Source organism: Frieseomelitta varia, unplaced genomic scaffold (assembly GCF_011392965.1).
Source record: "Frieseomelitta varia isolate USP_RPSP 00005682 unplaced genomic scaffold, Fvar_1.2 scaffold_204, whole genome shotgun sequence".
In the NCBI taxonomy this organism is placed as follows: domain Eukaryota; kingdom Metazoa; phylum Arthropoda; class Insecta; order Hymenoptera; family Apidae; genus Frieseomelitta; species Frieseomelitta varia.
In genome coordinates this window covers 264,193-280,094 of record NW_025109795.1, presented here as the reverse complement: position 1 = coordinate 280,094, position 15,902 = coordinate 264,193, and the positions used below count along the sequence as shown (strand labels likewise).

At 29.3% G+C, this 15,902-nt stretch overlaps 3 protein-coding genes across 7 annotated transcripts; 2 read left to right on the top strand and 1 right to left on the bottom strand.

The window, feature by feature from the left end:
* Positions 1-136: 136 nt before the first annotated feature.
* On the top strand, positions 137-3,030 carry LOC122526957 (SH3 domain-binding glutamic acid-rich protein homolog). 3 transcript variants are annotated; one of them, XM_043650679.1, is made up of 5 exons: positions 137-603; positions 1,884-2,069; positions 2,248-2,394; positions 2,594-2,634; positions 2,837-3,030. In XM_043650679.1, exons 1-5 carry the CDS (start codon positions 559-561, stop codon positions 3,000-3,002), a joined length of 585 nt encoding a protein of 194 aa, XP_043506614.1. In that variant the 5' UTR covers positions 137-558; the 3' UTR covers positions 3,003-3,030. The 3 variants fall into 3 exon arrangements, with proteins under 3 accessions (XP_043506614.1, XP_043506615.1, XP_043506616.1); XM_043650680.1 differs by lacking the exon at positions 137-603 and adding an exon at positions 669-1,172; XM_043650681.1 differs by lacking the exon at positions 137-603 and adding an exon at positions 1,372-1,736.
* A 2,050-nt stretch (positions 3,031-5,080) lies between these two features.
* On the bottom strand, positions 5,081-10,280 carry LOC122526956 (uracil phosphoribosyltransferase homolog). Of its 2 annotated transcripts, XM_043650677.1 has the most exons (7): positions 10,081-10,280; positions 9,891-9,933; positions 9,273-9,422; positions 9,076-9,220; positions 8,863-8,993; positions 8,570-8,633; positions 5,082-5,278 (listed from the first exon to the last, which is right to left on the bottom strand). In XM_043650677.1, the coding sequence occupies exons 1-7, from the start codon at positions 10,215-10,217 to the stop codon at positions 5,223-5,225; spliced, it is 726 nt and encodes a 241-aa protein (XP_043506612.1). In that variant the 5' UTR covers positions 10,218-10,280; the 3' UTR covers positions 5,082-5,222. The 2 variants fall into 2 exon arrangements, with proteins under 2 accessions (XP_043506613.1, XP_043506612.1); XM_043650678.1 differs by lacking the exons at positions 9,891-9,933; positions 10,081-10,280 and adding an exon at positions 9,737-9,790 and having other exon boundaries at positions 5,081-5,278.
* Positions 10,281-10,895: 615 nt separating this feature from the next.
* Positions 10,896-15,444, top strand: LOC122526953 (ATP-dependent DNA/RNA helicase DHX36). Of its 2 annotated transcripts, none has more exons than XM_043650669.1 (14): positions 10,896-11,086; positions 11,384-11,947; positions 12,095-12,284; positions 12,365-12,539; positions 12,613-12,761; positions 12,820-12,952; positions 13,027-13,222; positions 13,309-13,573; positions 13,675-13,967; positions 14,039-14,465; positions 14,542-14,750; positions 14,822-14,904; positions 14,981-15,072; positions 15,149-15,444. In XM_043650669.1, the coding sequence occupies exons 1-14, from the start codon at positions 11,029-11,031 to the stop codon at positions 15,237-15,239; spliced, it is 2,925 nt and encodes a 974-aa protein (XP_043506604.1). In that variant the 5' UTR covers positions 10,896-11,028; the 3' UTR covers positions 15,240-15,444. The 2 variants fall into 2 exon arrangements, with proteins under 2 accessions (XP_043506604.1, XP_043506605.1); XM_043650670.1 differs by lacking the exon at positions 10,896-11,086 and adding an exon at positions 11,160-11,274.
* Positions 15,445-15,902: the final 458 nt, after the last annotated feature.

The window sequence follows — 15,902 nt, the reverse complement described above, 5'->3', positions numbered from 1 at the left end:
GCGAACTTCTAAACTTTCGCGCAAGTTACTACGATTGTTTTCACCGTTTCTGAGAAATACTCCGTGTTCATCATCGAAAACTGTATTCGAGCGAAAGATCGTCTGGCGCGAGAGCGTGTGTGTCCGTGCACGGCGACGCGGATGTGCGATTTCACGCGTAATGAAAAAAACTTTCACGGACGGACAGCCGGGCAGCTGACCCCGATACCGCGATGCCCCGTTACACCTCGACGAGCAGTACACATCGGCGTAAGGAGTACATTGCGGCAAGAGTCGCGACAGCGGGTGAAAAAGGATTCGGTCGTGCGTGAGTACGCGCATGAGAACGCTCGGAAACCGGCCTGAAATGACGTAGCCAGTGGATCCCAGACCAGCCAGGCCCGTGAGTGTTAAATCAGTGTTGCTCACCGTCGGCGATCTGCGGACCAACGAACAGCCTATAGTGATTCACTGATCGCTTATCACTCCGCGAAACCGCTAGCCGTGGCACACCAATTGAGAAGCAGCCAGCCAGCAGTGCAGAGAGTGTCAATTGGTAACGAGAGCACCCGGCTAACGATGGTTGTTAAAATCTACATATCGGGCATTAGCGGCAACAAGGAAGTGAGTGAAGAAAGAACGTGGCTACGAAGGGAATATATAAAGATATATATTTTATCCCCGATGAAAAGAGAGGGAGGGTGTGTGTGCGTGTTGCATGCGTGGACGACCCGCTCTGCTTGTATGCGCGTGCGACGTTCGAGGAGAATGCCAGATTTACCGGGCACCTGAATTCTTGTTCGATATTGTCAACGTTCGGATCGAATTACAACGGGGGGAAGCTTCACGGTCGAGGCTGTCGATTAACGATCGACGGTGTCATCGGAGATCCTTATCGACGGTGTCGAGCGGAGATCCTTATCGGACACACACCACCACACACGGTGTTATCGATCGAAATGATTCATGCGTGCGTGCATATGCATACGCGTCCAACGAAATGCGTTGGCTGCGTATTTCGCGTTAAACGAACTCGTGCGTATGTTTGGGTCTGTTTAGCAAAACAAGCTAAAGGGAGTCTCGAGTGTATCTTGCAATTTCGCGTGAAACAGAGCGTGAAATGTACATACACGACGGAGACGCACAGAACACCGAGGATTATGTGTTCTTGAAATATATGATCGCTGGTTTTGGTAATCTTTCGATTAACACTCGGATTATCAAAGTGGTCGAAATAGCCGAAATAGTAATTGCTCGCGGAAATTCTTTGGACTTGCAACGACGCGGATTGCACGAATAAAGACTTGTCTTTTTCTGAATATTTATTATTTCAATTTCTTACTTCACTTATATTTTATTCGAATTAAAATCTTTCATCGATGTTTATGTTTTTCAATGAGAACTCGTAATAGCGATATCTCGTGCGTTTTTATTTTTTTTATTTTTTGCTCGATTTTTACGTGTTCGATTCGTATACGTATTTTTCAACACCGTTTCAAACACCGTTAGGCTTGGCGTTAATAATCACTGATAACATCGTAACGGCATTACGTTTCGTTCGAATCGATAGGTTACTTCATATTGCACCAGAGTGTGAAACAGTTTAAATTTCATTATCGACTTTCGAAACTTGGTCTTTCATTAATGGACTACGAGTGTTTACGTATTTGTGAGAAACTTAAAAACGCGTGAAAATGTACGCGTCGCTCAACGAATAATCTGAAAATATAGAAAATATTCGAGCAACATTTAGCAATGTAAAACAAATTTCTGTTTAAGCCTCATTTTCTCATCTATGTTTGCAAGGATTTACATAAACATCCGCAATCTGCTTGTTAATAATGTATTAATTTTAAATTGCAGACAAGACAATACAAGCTTTACGTCTGATTGAACTGTTTTAGGTGAAGAAAAGGCAACAACGAGTGTTGATGATATTGGATAGCAAAAATGTAGAATACGAAACAATAGATATAACAGAACCAGGAAAGGAAATGGAAAAGGAGTTTATGCAATCAAATGGTATTGCGAGAGATGATAGTAAATATCCATTACCTCCACAAATATTTAATGAAGATGAATATTGTGGGGTAAATGTTGCTGCATCAATCCTGACAATCTATAATTTCAATTGTGATTAAAAAAAATAACTAAAGAAAATGTAACTTTGAATGTTGCTAACAGTTTAAATTCTAAAATTTCAACTGAATTCTCTAATGTTAAATGTTATGCTTGAGCTACAAACGCTTATAATGAATCACTCCGCAGGATTATGAAGATTTTGATCTGGCAAACGAAATAGATGAATTGGAAGAATTTTTGAAAGTGACACCAGCTTCTAATGCAAAGGAAAATATTCCTGACTTGAATGAAACTAAGGAAATTCAAGAGAATGGAAATACTACAAGTCGGGAGGTAAATGTTGTTAATAATTAAATCCTGTCTGATAATTGCAAGGAAAATGTTAAATGTATCCATTCGTGTCATTTAATTTATATGTCTTTATAACATTACTTAAGAACTTGATTTGTAATCATCTCGGTTATGTTGATTTTCCGGTGTTTTGTCCTTGGCACTAAATTTGTCCACACTAACTACCACATGTTTATTTTAGCCCTCCACAGACAAAGAAACAGCTGCAGTACAGGCAGAAAGGTAAGCACTATAGATACATTGATTGCATAATTCTGTGATCAGTCATTTAAATTGGTAATATATATAATCATTTTAATCGCTATAACTATAACTACATGTAACTGAAAATATTTGTTTTTATTCCTGCCTAACAAATTGTTTTAAAAATAAAAATGTCTCATTATAGTATACTTTTAATTGAATCTTTTCTTTGTTACCTTAGTGTTGAAGAAAGGACAGCTTTACCAAGTGAAAATGTACAGTCAGATGAACCAAAATCTATAGAAAATGATGGTGAAACAAAACCTGAAGAAGAAACTACCGAACATACGGGAGAAAATGTAGAAAAAAATGAAGAAAAATCTGGTGATCAAGAGAAAGAAGAGTAGATACGAAATAAACCCATATGATTGTGGGATATTTAATATTTCTTTGACATCCTTGGTTTTCCACCGATAAGGGTATTTTATAAAAGTTATATTTATCACATTTCTAAGGCTGAGTGAAGGTACTGCCAAAATAATATTTCTGCTTCCTGCAGAGAGTATATGGAACAGTATAAATGAGGCATAAGCGATACTTTTATAGAAATATTTTATATTTGAAATTAAGCCTGTTTTCACCATCAGATTTTTGATAGGTCTGACTAGAAGATAATGAATTTTATCCTTTTTCATATCAGTAGATAATATAAATTTTTTAATTTCTTATGCTGATATTTTACATTGTTTATAATGTATTTTATTCTTTATTTTTAAACAAAGCTCCTATAATGTGCTAGGAGTAATAAATTTTCAGTATTGAGAACGCTTGTTTGTCCTGTTACTCGCTAAAACTACAATAATGAATTTTAGATAGATATATTCTGCATTGAAATTTATTTTTGTTTCAAATTTCTTATTTAATCATCGTTTTATAATTACATTAAATTGTTTTTAGAAGTTTATTAAGTGTCCTTGTATATTTATCAGTGGTCCAAGCTATAAATGTAGATTTACTATTTGTATTGAAGAACAGCTTCCATTTATAATGATTTGATCTGAAATTGTATTGACATCATCTGATTGGTTTTATACAAGATTTCTAAGAGTATAATTTCTTATTGTATAATAAGTTCGGACAGTACAACACTCAGTTTCATATAAAATGCAATTCTTATAAAAGACGACACAAAATTAGTTATAATAAGTTGTACCAATATCGTACGCACTAACGATTCTTTATGGTCATATACTTCTAAAAAAACGTTAGGCTTAATGTAGGACAAATTTTTTAATTCCACGTGATATATCTAACAGATTTGCTTAATTTGTTATAATTATATTTATAATCTAATTCATATAGATATTCCATAATTGACAACAGGAATAGAGTAACTTATAGCTATATGATTTATTTTTCTCATGCTGAAAATATTTACTTACGAGATAAACAAATGAGTGAAATACGAAGAAGTTTAAACCCTTTTATTGAAGGCCTATTCATGACTCTTTCCATAAAAAATTAATATCAGTTACATATATTTAATTATAATAACTTGACATAGTTTGTCTTGCGATATACTCATTTATTGGTCAGATAATACACGGGTATTAATCACGAACAAATTCAAAGCTTTACGCAAATGTTATGAACTGTTTTATTATAAAATGGCAGAAGATATAAAGTACCAAGTTCATTACACTATATTTATGCACGAGATAAAAAGCCTGACTAATTTTAATACAGCGTATCGCAGCTTTTGGATATTAAACATATGCTATTAAAATCAGATTAAGAGAAAAACTCATGGTAATCGAGATGTCCACCTCGTTCTTATTAGAGAATGATATATTCACAAGCAATAGGTGTTGGACGTGAACATCACACTGAATAAATTTTAACATTATATATTGGAAATATATATTTACAAGATCAATATTCATTATACATAATATATAAATAATATATATAAATCACGCCAATCACTGTTACATACATATAAAAATTTACTAATAAATATCATGATAGAGAAGTTTAAAAATTTGTGTAATAATTCTATACATAAAGTTTTATCATCTGTATCACATATTCTATACATCTGTTACTAACATTAACACTTGCAGGCGTCTAATTAAATTTATACACTCCATGAATGCTTTTTGGTAAGTAAATTATTTTTAGTTTATAGAATCTTATGTTTCTTCCTTTAATAAATAACAAACTAGTACATTTTATAATCTTATACATCAATTTCCTATACAAAAACATACTTAATATTGCATTAATATACATGCTCTTGTATACATACGTATATGTTATTACTTTAATTTTAAAAGGTAAATATTTGTTTTCCAATATTAACAATGAATAAACGGCTAGCATTAACATCAATAAATATAAAAATAAAACATTTACAATATCAAGTATCTTTGATTATCACATTAAAGATCATTTAAGTTTGATATATAAATTAGTTATTTTTATGTAATAAATTAACTACAGAAATATGACCATTAAAAATATATTTTTTAGTTTTCAAATAGTTATTGTCAGTTGAAATTTGTTAAAAAATGAAATTAAACTCTAACATCTGCATAACGTGAGTATGTGTTTGTAACACAAATTCTTCAAATATCTTTTCCTTGTATGTTCGTAGTCTCCCCTACGATGAAACGAGAACATCCTGAAAACAATAATTGTCAACGTGTTTTTGAAGTATTTATGTAGATTATCGACGAATTCTCTAAAATTAATAAAATTTTATACACATAAATTATTGAAAAATACGTGAAAAATAGTAATACTTAAATGAGATTAAAATTTTTCAACAAAATCAAATTCATTTTAAATATTTAACAATACAAAGAATAACTTCTACTATAGAAAGATATAATTTTGTTTGAAATAAAAGGCAATATACCTTAAAATGTTTGTTTCTAAAATAATAATAAAGAAATAATGTCGTATAACATCTTTATATTTACAAACGAATAATAAAATAAATCAAGTTTCGTTTTTATAAATTTCTATTTATTTTAAATTGCGTGTGTTAGGTAAGTAGTACTTGCTGTGAAATTTTATTCATACTTTTCAAGGTATACATGTTGTACAATATACTCACTAATATAAATTTATTGCGAATGCAAATATGTACTACTATTAAATGTTGAAAATTACTCTGTGGTAACTTACAGTATAACAAGTGTACAAGTATTGTTCGTAATAACAGACATCTGTGTACACTCAAATGATATAATATAATGCACATATGGTTCTGGAAATCACAGTTCTAGATACTGTAATGCAGCTCTTTTTATAGGCACATTGCAAGGTAAATTGTTTTTTGAAGGATTTCATAGTTTAAATTTTGTTTTATAATAAAAAAAGAAAAAGAGCAAGAGAAATTAATGAGAATAAAATCAATAAAGAAATGATATAAAACATAATATATAACAATTATACTTAAAAAAAAAAGAAAATTATTACATGTAAAAGCTGCATCATCAATTCTAGATACCATTCGACAGTTACATAAAAAATCTGATTAATATAAGTAGTAATAAGCTTTATAAATTTTCATTTTTTAACATTTTTCATAGTTTGAAAATTTGTATATGTACTTTAATAACACACAATAACTGTAAAAATGATTTTCCACTTTGTAACAAATGATTTTAGTTTTGTATATGTAACTATTTGTAAAAAATGAAATCATGTATATTAGTACGGTACGTAACACTGTCACACATCATTTCGATGTATATCTTTAATAACTTATGTTTAATTCTATGTTGGATATTATGTTAATATTTGTACTTATTCACACACTATTAGTATGCAAAACAGAATTAGATTCAACAATTGATAATATAATTAGAATTAAGATAAACTTGAAATACGATGATTACTAATGCCACACATATTGTTGATGTAAAGTATGATATTTCGTTATGCAGATATTAAATATTCTCATGTTATTAATTCATTATAATGATCCGTGTGTTTACAATAAATTATACATCTAACTCAATAGACAATATGATTTATATATAAATTGGAGAACAAAATGTTTAAATTCCAATAAACTGATGCTCCAACATTGCATTCTGTTTTCAAAATAAGCAAATTATTCCTTAATAGTGCTAAATAATATTAATTAAATACATTTTTCAATACTATTAAATTCATGTACTAAAAAACAAAGTACCTCGAACATTTTTTTAATTTATTAATTATATAAATGTTTTAACGAAAAATTTACCTTAAGGTAATTACCTGTACTTATAGTATGAATGCTAAATTATTATGCAAACTGTATTTATAATTATTAAGTAAAAATTGTGCTTTACCATTCAGATAATGAAGTATTCTGCATTGTTTTATATTCTTTTGTCACAACTGTATGAAACTACTGGAAATTGTCAAATAATTGTTATATATAACATTTTTATTCTTATAATTAGTATTATAAATCAATGTTATATTTAAAAACTTTAAGTTACTATTTATAGCAACATGAAAAAATCTTACAAAATTAATATTCTTTAAAATAATATTTAAATAGGTTTGTAACAAAATCTTGTTTTGTTTATAAAAATTTATAAAAGTCACAAAGTCATATATATATATATATATATATTTTAGCAGAAATAAAATATCAAACCAAAAGGATATTTAAAATTTAACTTTTTTGTTGCTATTAAAATTGTAACAATCATTTTTTTACTGATATTCATTATTACATCTCTCGCAATAAATAAGGTATATTTTACTACAGGAATACTTGTTTTGTTGAAATTCATATTTCATAGTACACATTGCAAAAAATAGAAAAAAGATAGTAATTGCAATATTATGCCGAAAAATCAATCAATTTATGAATGATTGATTTACTTTAGACAAATAATAATAAAATATATTACTTACAGTTATACATTAAGAGCAGAAAATCAATCTACAGAAGGCTTATATAATTTCTTAAATAGTTTTTAAAGTACTTTGAGTGCATGAAAATAATACATATACGTACATATTTATATACTCAAACAATACATTTATATTTACATATTCACTCAGGAATTAATTGAAAAATAAATATAAAGCTTTCTTTTTCTATTATTTTTTCATTATTTGAAAATCATGGATATTAACAGTAATTCGCAAATTGAAAAGCATATGTTAAAAATATCTCTAAAATACTACAACCATAAAAATCTATTTTTATGCATTCTGTAATATTATAAAAATAAGTTTGTAAAACTTACAAAGATAAATGCTTTTACGAAATCTTAGATAATGACATAATACAGTATTGATAAAGCTACACAAATTCTCAATATTTTTCCTTTCCATATGTAACTTGTATTAATTCTTATTCCAATATATAAATTTTTATATATATGTAATTTAAACATAATAAAAAATATTAATACTGAAATGAAATAATGAAATCGAAGCATATAACTGTTCTTTTTATAATCTTGAACTACTGCAATAATTAACTTAAATATTATGCAAAATTATGCTTGTGCAATTTTTGACAATTATATGTAACTTCTTTTGTATTTGTATTAAAAATTATGTTTCAAACATGATTAATGAATTTTCACATTTTCTTTATGTACAAATATTTCAATAAGAAAATGTGAACTAGATAATTTAACTATAAATTTCTTATAATTGTATTATAATATATTGTATGATAATTGTATTATGATATAACTCACAGTGTTCACTATTCAGATTACTTCCCTCATACTAAATCAAAAATAACTTATAGAAGTTAGCAATGGCAATGCTAGAAACAGAATATCATTATATCAATTCTTCTTTGCTGTAGCATTTCATTTTTTAAATTGTATTATGCTCTAAACAAATATGTTACCTTCTGCATTTGATTTTCTATCAGTTTATTTATCTATTGTAAGTACTAGCTTATGATATATGATGCTAATAAAATGTAATTAATCCGTACCAAAATATTTTTGTCCAAAATGATTTGGGGCAATGCTATGAATCTCTGATGTTAAAATCTTCATCTGTAAAAAGACAATTCAGTTTCATTTAAACAATTAAGATAAAAAATTTTTAATTTCAAAATAACAATTAATAAAAAATACTTGAAGAATAATTTGTTATCTTGAAAACTAACAAAATATTAATGTTTTAATACATTTGTTATCAAATTCAATGAAACAATTTTATAATCTATACACAAAAGACAATATATTATAATATACTGTTACATTCAAGGAAGCAAATACACACCTGAGGGAAGGCAGTGACTAGAGATTTGGCTGCAATTGGTGTACAAAATAAATTTGATAAAATGATATTCTCTTCAAGTACATTGTGCTCTTTTAGGACAGCAATCGCTTTTATCACAGTATTCCCAGTACCTTTCATTTAAAATAAATCATTGATCATACAATATAGTATATATAAAAGTTTAAATGATATATTTAAAGCTGTTATACTTACTCATTATTGGATACATAAGTAAAACTTTTCTTTCAGATATGTCATCTGGAAACTTTGCATAAACTACTTTGGCTTCATGTGTGTCTGCATCACTTTCAACTAATATTTTTCCAATCCTTATGCTACGACAACAGTCTCTTAAACCCTAAAAACACATTGTTAATATCACTTCTCTCAATTACTAGAATTTGCTATACCTGTTCCATGGCTTCTCCACTTCTTACTATAGAGACCCCACAATTTCCTTTCTGATACTTCAAACCATTATATTTGGCACCAGTTGGTGTGGTTACCACACATTTGGAAAAAGGTAATTGATTTAAACTTTCTTCTATAACTAGCCTTATCTAAAAACATTTAATTTACCATGTGATTCAGTTTCATTATAAATGCTTAAATTATAAAATATAAGCATAAAAATATTTCTTTGGTATAATTTTACATTATACTTGTAATGAATCTTAAAAAAAAAATGTTAAATAATAAATGTAAAGAAAAATGAATTAAAACTTAAAGTGAAGTGAATAAGAGATAAATTAACAAGCAACAAATAAAAATAACACATATTTCGAGTGTTTTGACCTAAAATATGGAAACATAAGGCAATGTGACAGAATGACTGCGATCGATGAAATGATTTACTTGCTAAGATAGAACTGACATTATCAAATTTCTGCTCGTTAATAAACGTGTGTTTCATTCACAATGCATGTGCCTTCGATCACAACTCCCTCGAACGAATAAATATCGCTTCAAAGGCACGTGACAACACGTCGAAGTTTATAATTAAAATAAAAAAAAAAAATAAATCTCACCAGGCGGTCTGCATAGAACTTGAAGTCACTCCTCGTGGTGTTTCTGTAAACGGATATGCATCGTGTCCATTAAATTGTTTAATTGCAGACAAACGACACAATATGCCGGCATGATGCCGGCATCTTATTGCTAAAAAAAAATACTTATATACGTCGATACACGAATAATTGTCGCTGTCGGTTTACTTACTTGTCCCGTAATATAGTCTGCAGCTCTTTCACCTGATTATTACACGGAAGGATTTTTAAGTTTGGCCCGTAAGCGTCGGCGATATCGTTGTTCTCGCTCGACTTCTTTGGAACCGACGTTACCTCCGTGCTACCCATGTTCGATTTCTTATATGCATGTAATACTTATCTGAACGTTGTTTGATGCTTACTGTACATATGCATACAAAATTGCTGGACACAGTCATTGACGTATTAACTACTAGAGACTTCATATTATCGTAGGGATGACATGTACTAGTGAGAAAAATCTAGCGTACGATTTATATTTTTCTATGTTTCTTTTACGTGCGTGTAATTACGCATTGATCGAGTTTTATTTCTTATTGGATTTCAGCGGGGACAAGACAATTTCGATTTTTGTCTTTTGAAAATGATTTTTCGGGATTCTGTGTTATTAGTTGATCATGCATTCAAAAATGAAAATTGAATGAGAGTTAAATGTTGATTGGATGCAGTATGCACCAATCAATCGTTTGGCTTTAGAGTTTTTAGTGCACCATTGACTAAGGACAAAATAGACTTGATGAATAATGCACTTTCGCGTGCCATTCTTTTAAATCAAAATTTATTCGCAGACATATTTAAAACTGACACAGTAAATTTCACACACAACTTTTGGCATAAATATTTGTTTAATCAATTGGTTACAATTATACACGTTTTCACGCAGAATATTATCTCTTCATAATTCTCTCCTTGATTGTAGTAGAGGGCGTACGAAACACCCTAACTTTTTTCAAAATCACAAGACGCGAAGTTCCACACGATGTTATGTCTATTCTGTCCTTATTCAATGTTGTACAGTGATTCTAGATAGAGCGGCGAATTTGTCAGTATTTAAGTATTTGAAAAGCAATGTGCAATGAACAAACAGCACTAATGTCTTCGTACGATTAGGTAGAAGAGAATGTCCCATCCTTACGGATCGTTTTCAGCACAAAGAATGCATTCGAGACGTAGACATGGTAAATAAAATTATGTAGAAAATATGACAGTGCAGTTGCATCTTTGCAATTACTTCATCTTTTGTAATTATATTCTATGTATTGTATCATTTTTTGGGAGGGATTTCGAATTTGATAATATGCAGCATTTGATGTATGTAAAATATCTTGTTGTTTTTAAATTTGATGGCAATCTAGTAATCATTTAGGTTAGATTCTTTGGTCTCATATGATGCAAATAAGATTACAGTTAAATATAATGATTTTGCATGTTTCTTGATATTTCTATTATATGTTATATTCCTTGGATATATTTAGGAGATAGAGGTGAAAGTTCTCAGTCTGGAGAATCACATTTTGGTAACCATGGCCGAGGCAGAGGACAAGGAGGACATCCTCCTTGGTTAAAAGGCAAACAAATAGGACTTTATTACAGAGATAAAGCCAGAGAAATGAAGCAAAAATCAACTAAAGTTATTAAGTTATCTGAACATGTTCAAGTACAAATTGAACGTGTGTTGTATAATTCTAAAGGATATTATGAAAAATTATACAACAATGCATATGCTGAAGATACATTGCATGGCACGTTGGAAAATAAATATATGCACATTCATGACTCTCAGTTTAAAAGGAAGTTCATGAACATGGTGTCTGGTAACTTACATGAAAATCTTGATAGAGCTTTGCTGGTTAAATCGAGATTAGAAAGGGATAGTGATTTAGATAAAATGTTATTTAATGAATTTAAAGTAAAGACAGCAACGCAAGAGTATCAGAGTATGGAAAAGATTAGATTAAAGTTACCGGCACATCATAAAAAAGTAGATATATTAAGATTACTTAAAACAAATCAAGTTATTGTAATAAGTGGAGAAACTGGTAAGTTTTGAAGTTTGGAAGTAAATAATTTAAGATTAAATGTATTTATATTATTATTATTTGTTTGATTAATATATGTATCCTTTAATGTTCATAAGATCTTTTGAATGATTTATTAGACACAGTTATTGTACAGATGTATTTTAGGTTGTGGAAAAACAACACAGGTTCCTCAGTTTATATTGGATGATGCAATAGAACATAGAGATGGTAGCGTTACACGAATTATTTGCACTCAACCTAGGAGAATATCAGCAATATCCGTTGCTGAAAGAGTTGCAGCTGAGAGAGCAGAAAGATTGGGTAAATCTGTTGGTTTTCACATTCGGCTTGAAAAGTACGTTATTTTTTATTTTTTCTATTTTTATTAACTTCACTGAAAGATGAAATATCATATTATCTGTGTTTTATTTATAGAGTATTACCAAGAGATAGAGGCAGTATACTGTTTTGTACTACTGGAATGTTGTTACAGTTTCTTCAAGGTGATCCAGCCTTAAAAGAATTTTCTCATATTATATTGGATGAAATTCACGAAAGGACTACCGAAAGTGATTTTATTCTTGCTTTATTGAAACTAATTATTTCTAAAGTACGTTTAATTCATTTCTGTATAAAATTGTATATTAATTTTTGTTACATAAAAAAATTTATTTTTTTTTTAGAGATCTGACTTGAAAGTCCTTTTAATGAGTGCAACAGTTAATCCTGAAAGTTTTTCCGAATATTACAATAACTGCCCAATGATTCATATTCCAGGCTTTACTTATCCAGTTACAGAGTATTATTTAGAGGATGTTCTATTCCTTACTGAGTAAGTTCGCACTTAATAAAAACAATGTAAATAAATGATAACATTACTTGAATTACAGATTTAAATTTCCACCGGCAACTGCATTGCCCCAAGATCATAGAAAACATATCAAAAAATATAAACAGGAACAACAAAAAAGAGATGAGTTTCAAGATATGATAGGTCCTTACGCACGAATACTTAAAATCGAGGCAAATATTCTTATTTTATGATGGTGTACATTACGTTTATTTTTTTCTTATTTTTCTCATTTATTATATTATAGCACAAATATACAAAAGAAGTAATTGATCAATTACGGAATCCTCACAGTGAAAAACTGTCTCTTGATCTTATAGAACAATTAATTAGGTATATTTGCAGAAAAAGAGATCCTGGAGCTATTTTAGTTTTCCTTCCTGGTATGATGGATATAATAAAACTAAATAAAATTATGTTGGAAAATGGACATTATCCACAAAGTAAGTGTATTTAATGTGAAATTTAATATAAAATTTTTGCTTCCATTACAATTTTAGAGTTTAAAAAAATTATTTTATATGTGCAGATCAATACGTTATTTATCCCCTTCATTCTCGTATGCCAACTATTGATCAAAAGCTCATATTTAAAGAACCATCCGAAGGAGTTCGGAAGATAATAATTGCAACTTCAATAGCCGAAACTTCTATAACTATTGAAGATGTAGTATATGTTATTGATTGTGGGAAAACGAAGTATGGTAAATTTGATCTTCAAAAAAATATCCAAACTTTGGAACCTGAATGGGTATCGTTAGCTAATGCTAGACAAAGAAAAGGCAGAGCCGGCAGGTAAAAGACATTTAGAATAAAATTTCAAAGAAGATTATTTTGTTATTTAAGATATTTATTACGAAAATGGTATTTAATAATGGTTATTATATTCTTTTTAGAGTAAAACCAGGAGTCTGTTATCATTTGTATTCAAAAGCTAGAGAAAAGACATTTGAATGTTTTCCATTACCTGAAATGTTAAGGACGCGTTTGGAGGAAGTTATTTTACAAATAAAAATTCTACAATTAGGAAAAGCTAAAACATTCTTAGAAAGTGTTATGTCTCCACCAAATATGAAAGCTATAGATTTGTCTTTAGATTTACTCCGGACACTTAACGCGTTGGATGACGAGGAACATTTGACTCCTTTAGGATATCATTTGGCGCAATTACCACTAGATCCACGAACAGGTATTATTTTTATGTACAATTTTTTATCAATAAGTTTTCATGTCGATCATTCTGTTTATTATCCTTATTAGGGAAAATGATTATATGGGCGGCATTATTTTCGTGTGTGGAGCCAGTTTTTGCAATTGCAGCGAGTCTTAATTTTAAAGATGCATTTTACTGCCCTCTTGGAAAAGAGGAAGAAGCACGAAAAAAGAAGCTCGAATTAAATATGAATCAATTTAGCGATCATATCGCGTTATCTGAGGCATTAACGAGATTCGAGGCCGCGTACAAAAGGAGCTACGCAAGCTCTTTTTGTAGAGATTATTTTCTTTCTTTTAATACGCTTAAACTTCTTTCCGAAATGAAAACTCAATTTGCCCAACATTTGTATCAAATGAAATTTATGAACTCGGAAAATCCCAGTGACGTTAATGCTAACAAGAACTCCAAAAACACAGTCTTAATAAAAGCAATAGTATGTGCTGGATTGTATCCTAATGTTGCTGTTATAAGGTATGTCTGATTTCTCGTATAATAATAATAGTTAATGAAGATCGAAATGTATATTAAATTTTGTTTTTATGTTTAGAAAAGTTACAAGAAATGGAACATTTGCATGGACTCCAGAAGATGGCTGCGTTGCTATACATCCGTCAAGTGTAAATGATAGAGTTAAGGAATATACTAGTCCATATATTACGTATTTTACAAAACAATTATCAACGGCAATATACTTGCATGATACTACGTGCGTTACTGCGCCAATTTTATTATTTGCTGCTCCGAATATGTCCATAAGTATGTACTTTCTATTGTTTATATAATTCATTTAATTCACGTATATTTGTTAATACTTTCAATTGTTCCAGGAAAAGAAAAAGGAAACTATTTTATCAGTTTACCAAGCAGTCAAAATTTTGCTTGTGATTGGCAAAGTGCACAGCTTATTCAGGTACAGAAATAAATATATCTATAAAATAAAGTTTGTACTTAATGAATGTGCCTAATTATCTATATTTTAATTGTAGAAATTACAAGAACAGTTTAATAACTTGTTAGAATATAAAATAACACATCCAGGAACAGTATGCTGGAATGGTTTTGAAGGCGATTTACTAAAGTAAGTTTTATGTTTAAATGTTTTGTTTATTTTTCATTTACTTTTGAAGAGCACTAACGTTATTTGTTAATCATAGTGCTATCATAAACCTGGTTTGTCAAAAAGATGAGGAAATGGGATTTTCTGAGTCTAATATTCAAAAATGTGAAGATAATATGTGTGATTGAATTTGACGATTTAATTTAATGAACTATGATAATCACAACTTTAAAAACATAACAAAATAGCTAGAGGAACTTGGATTCTTAATACTCTTTTCAATTATCGGAATTACGTAAATTTCGTAAGATATTCAAATAATTCATTATTTGTAGTTTTAGATATTTAATTATAATAAGTAAAAATATATGAAATTTGTAATATATATATATATATATACATACACACATATATAAATATTCAGAAAATAAAATTTCGGAGATAAAACTAAAAAAAACATCGAACCTATAAATTTAATTATCAAATTTACTCGACTCCTATAGAACAGCAACTCCATTATATTTTATTATGTTTTGAATATAGAAAATATAGTTAATACTTGAAGAATGTTATTTATTTTATGACACAAATCAAGGCCACTACCTTTGTATTAATATATAAAGAACGAACTTCCAAAGGTTGATCCATAGAGGAAATGCTGTAATCGAAAATATTCTACGCATCGTTACTTGATTAAAATTGATTGCTCTTAGAGAATGTCTCATTCACGTTTTTAAATATCTCTCTTTTTTGTTCAATCCAAATTTATAACGAAAGAAAGAGGGAAAAATTGCGCTTAAAATCATATCGCGCGTATCATTCCTACATATGTCTTTTTATGCAATTTAAAT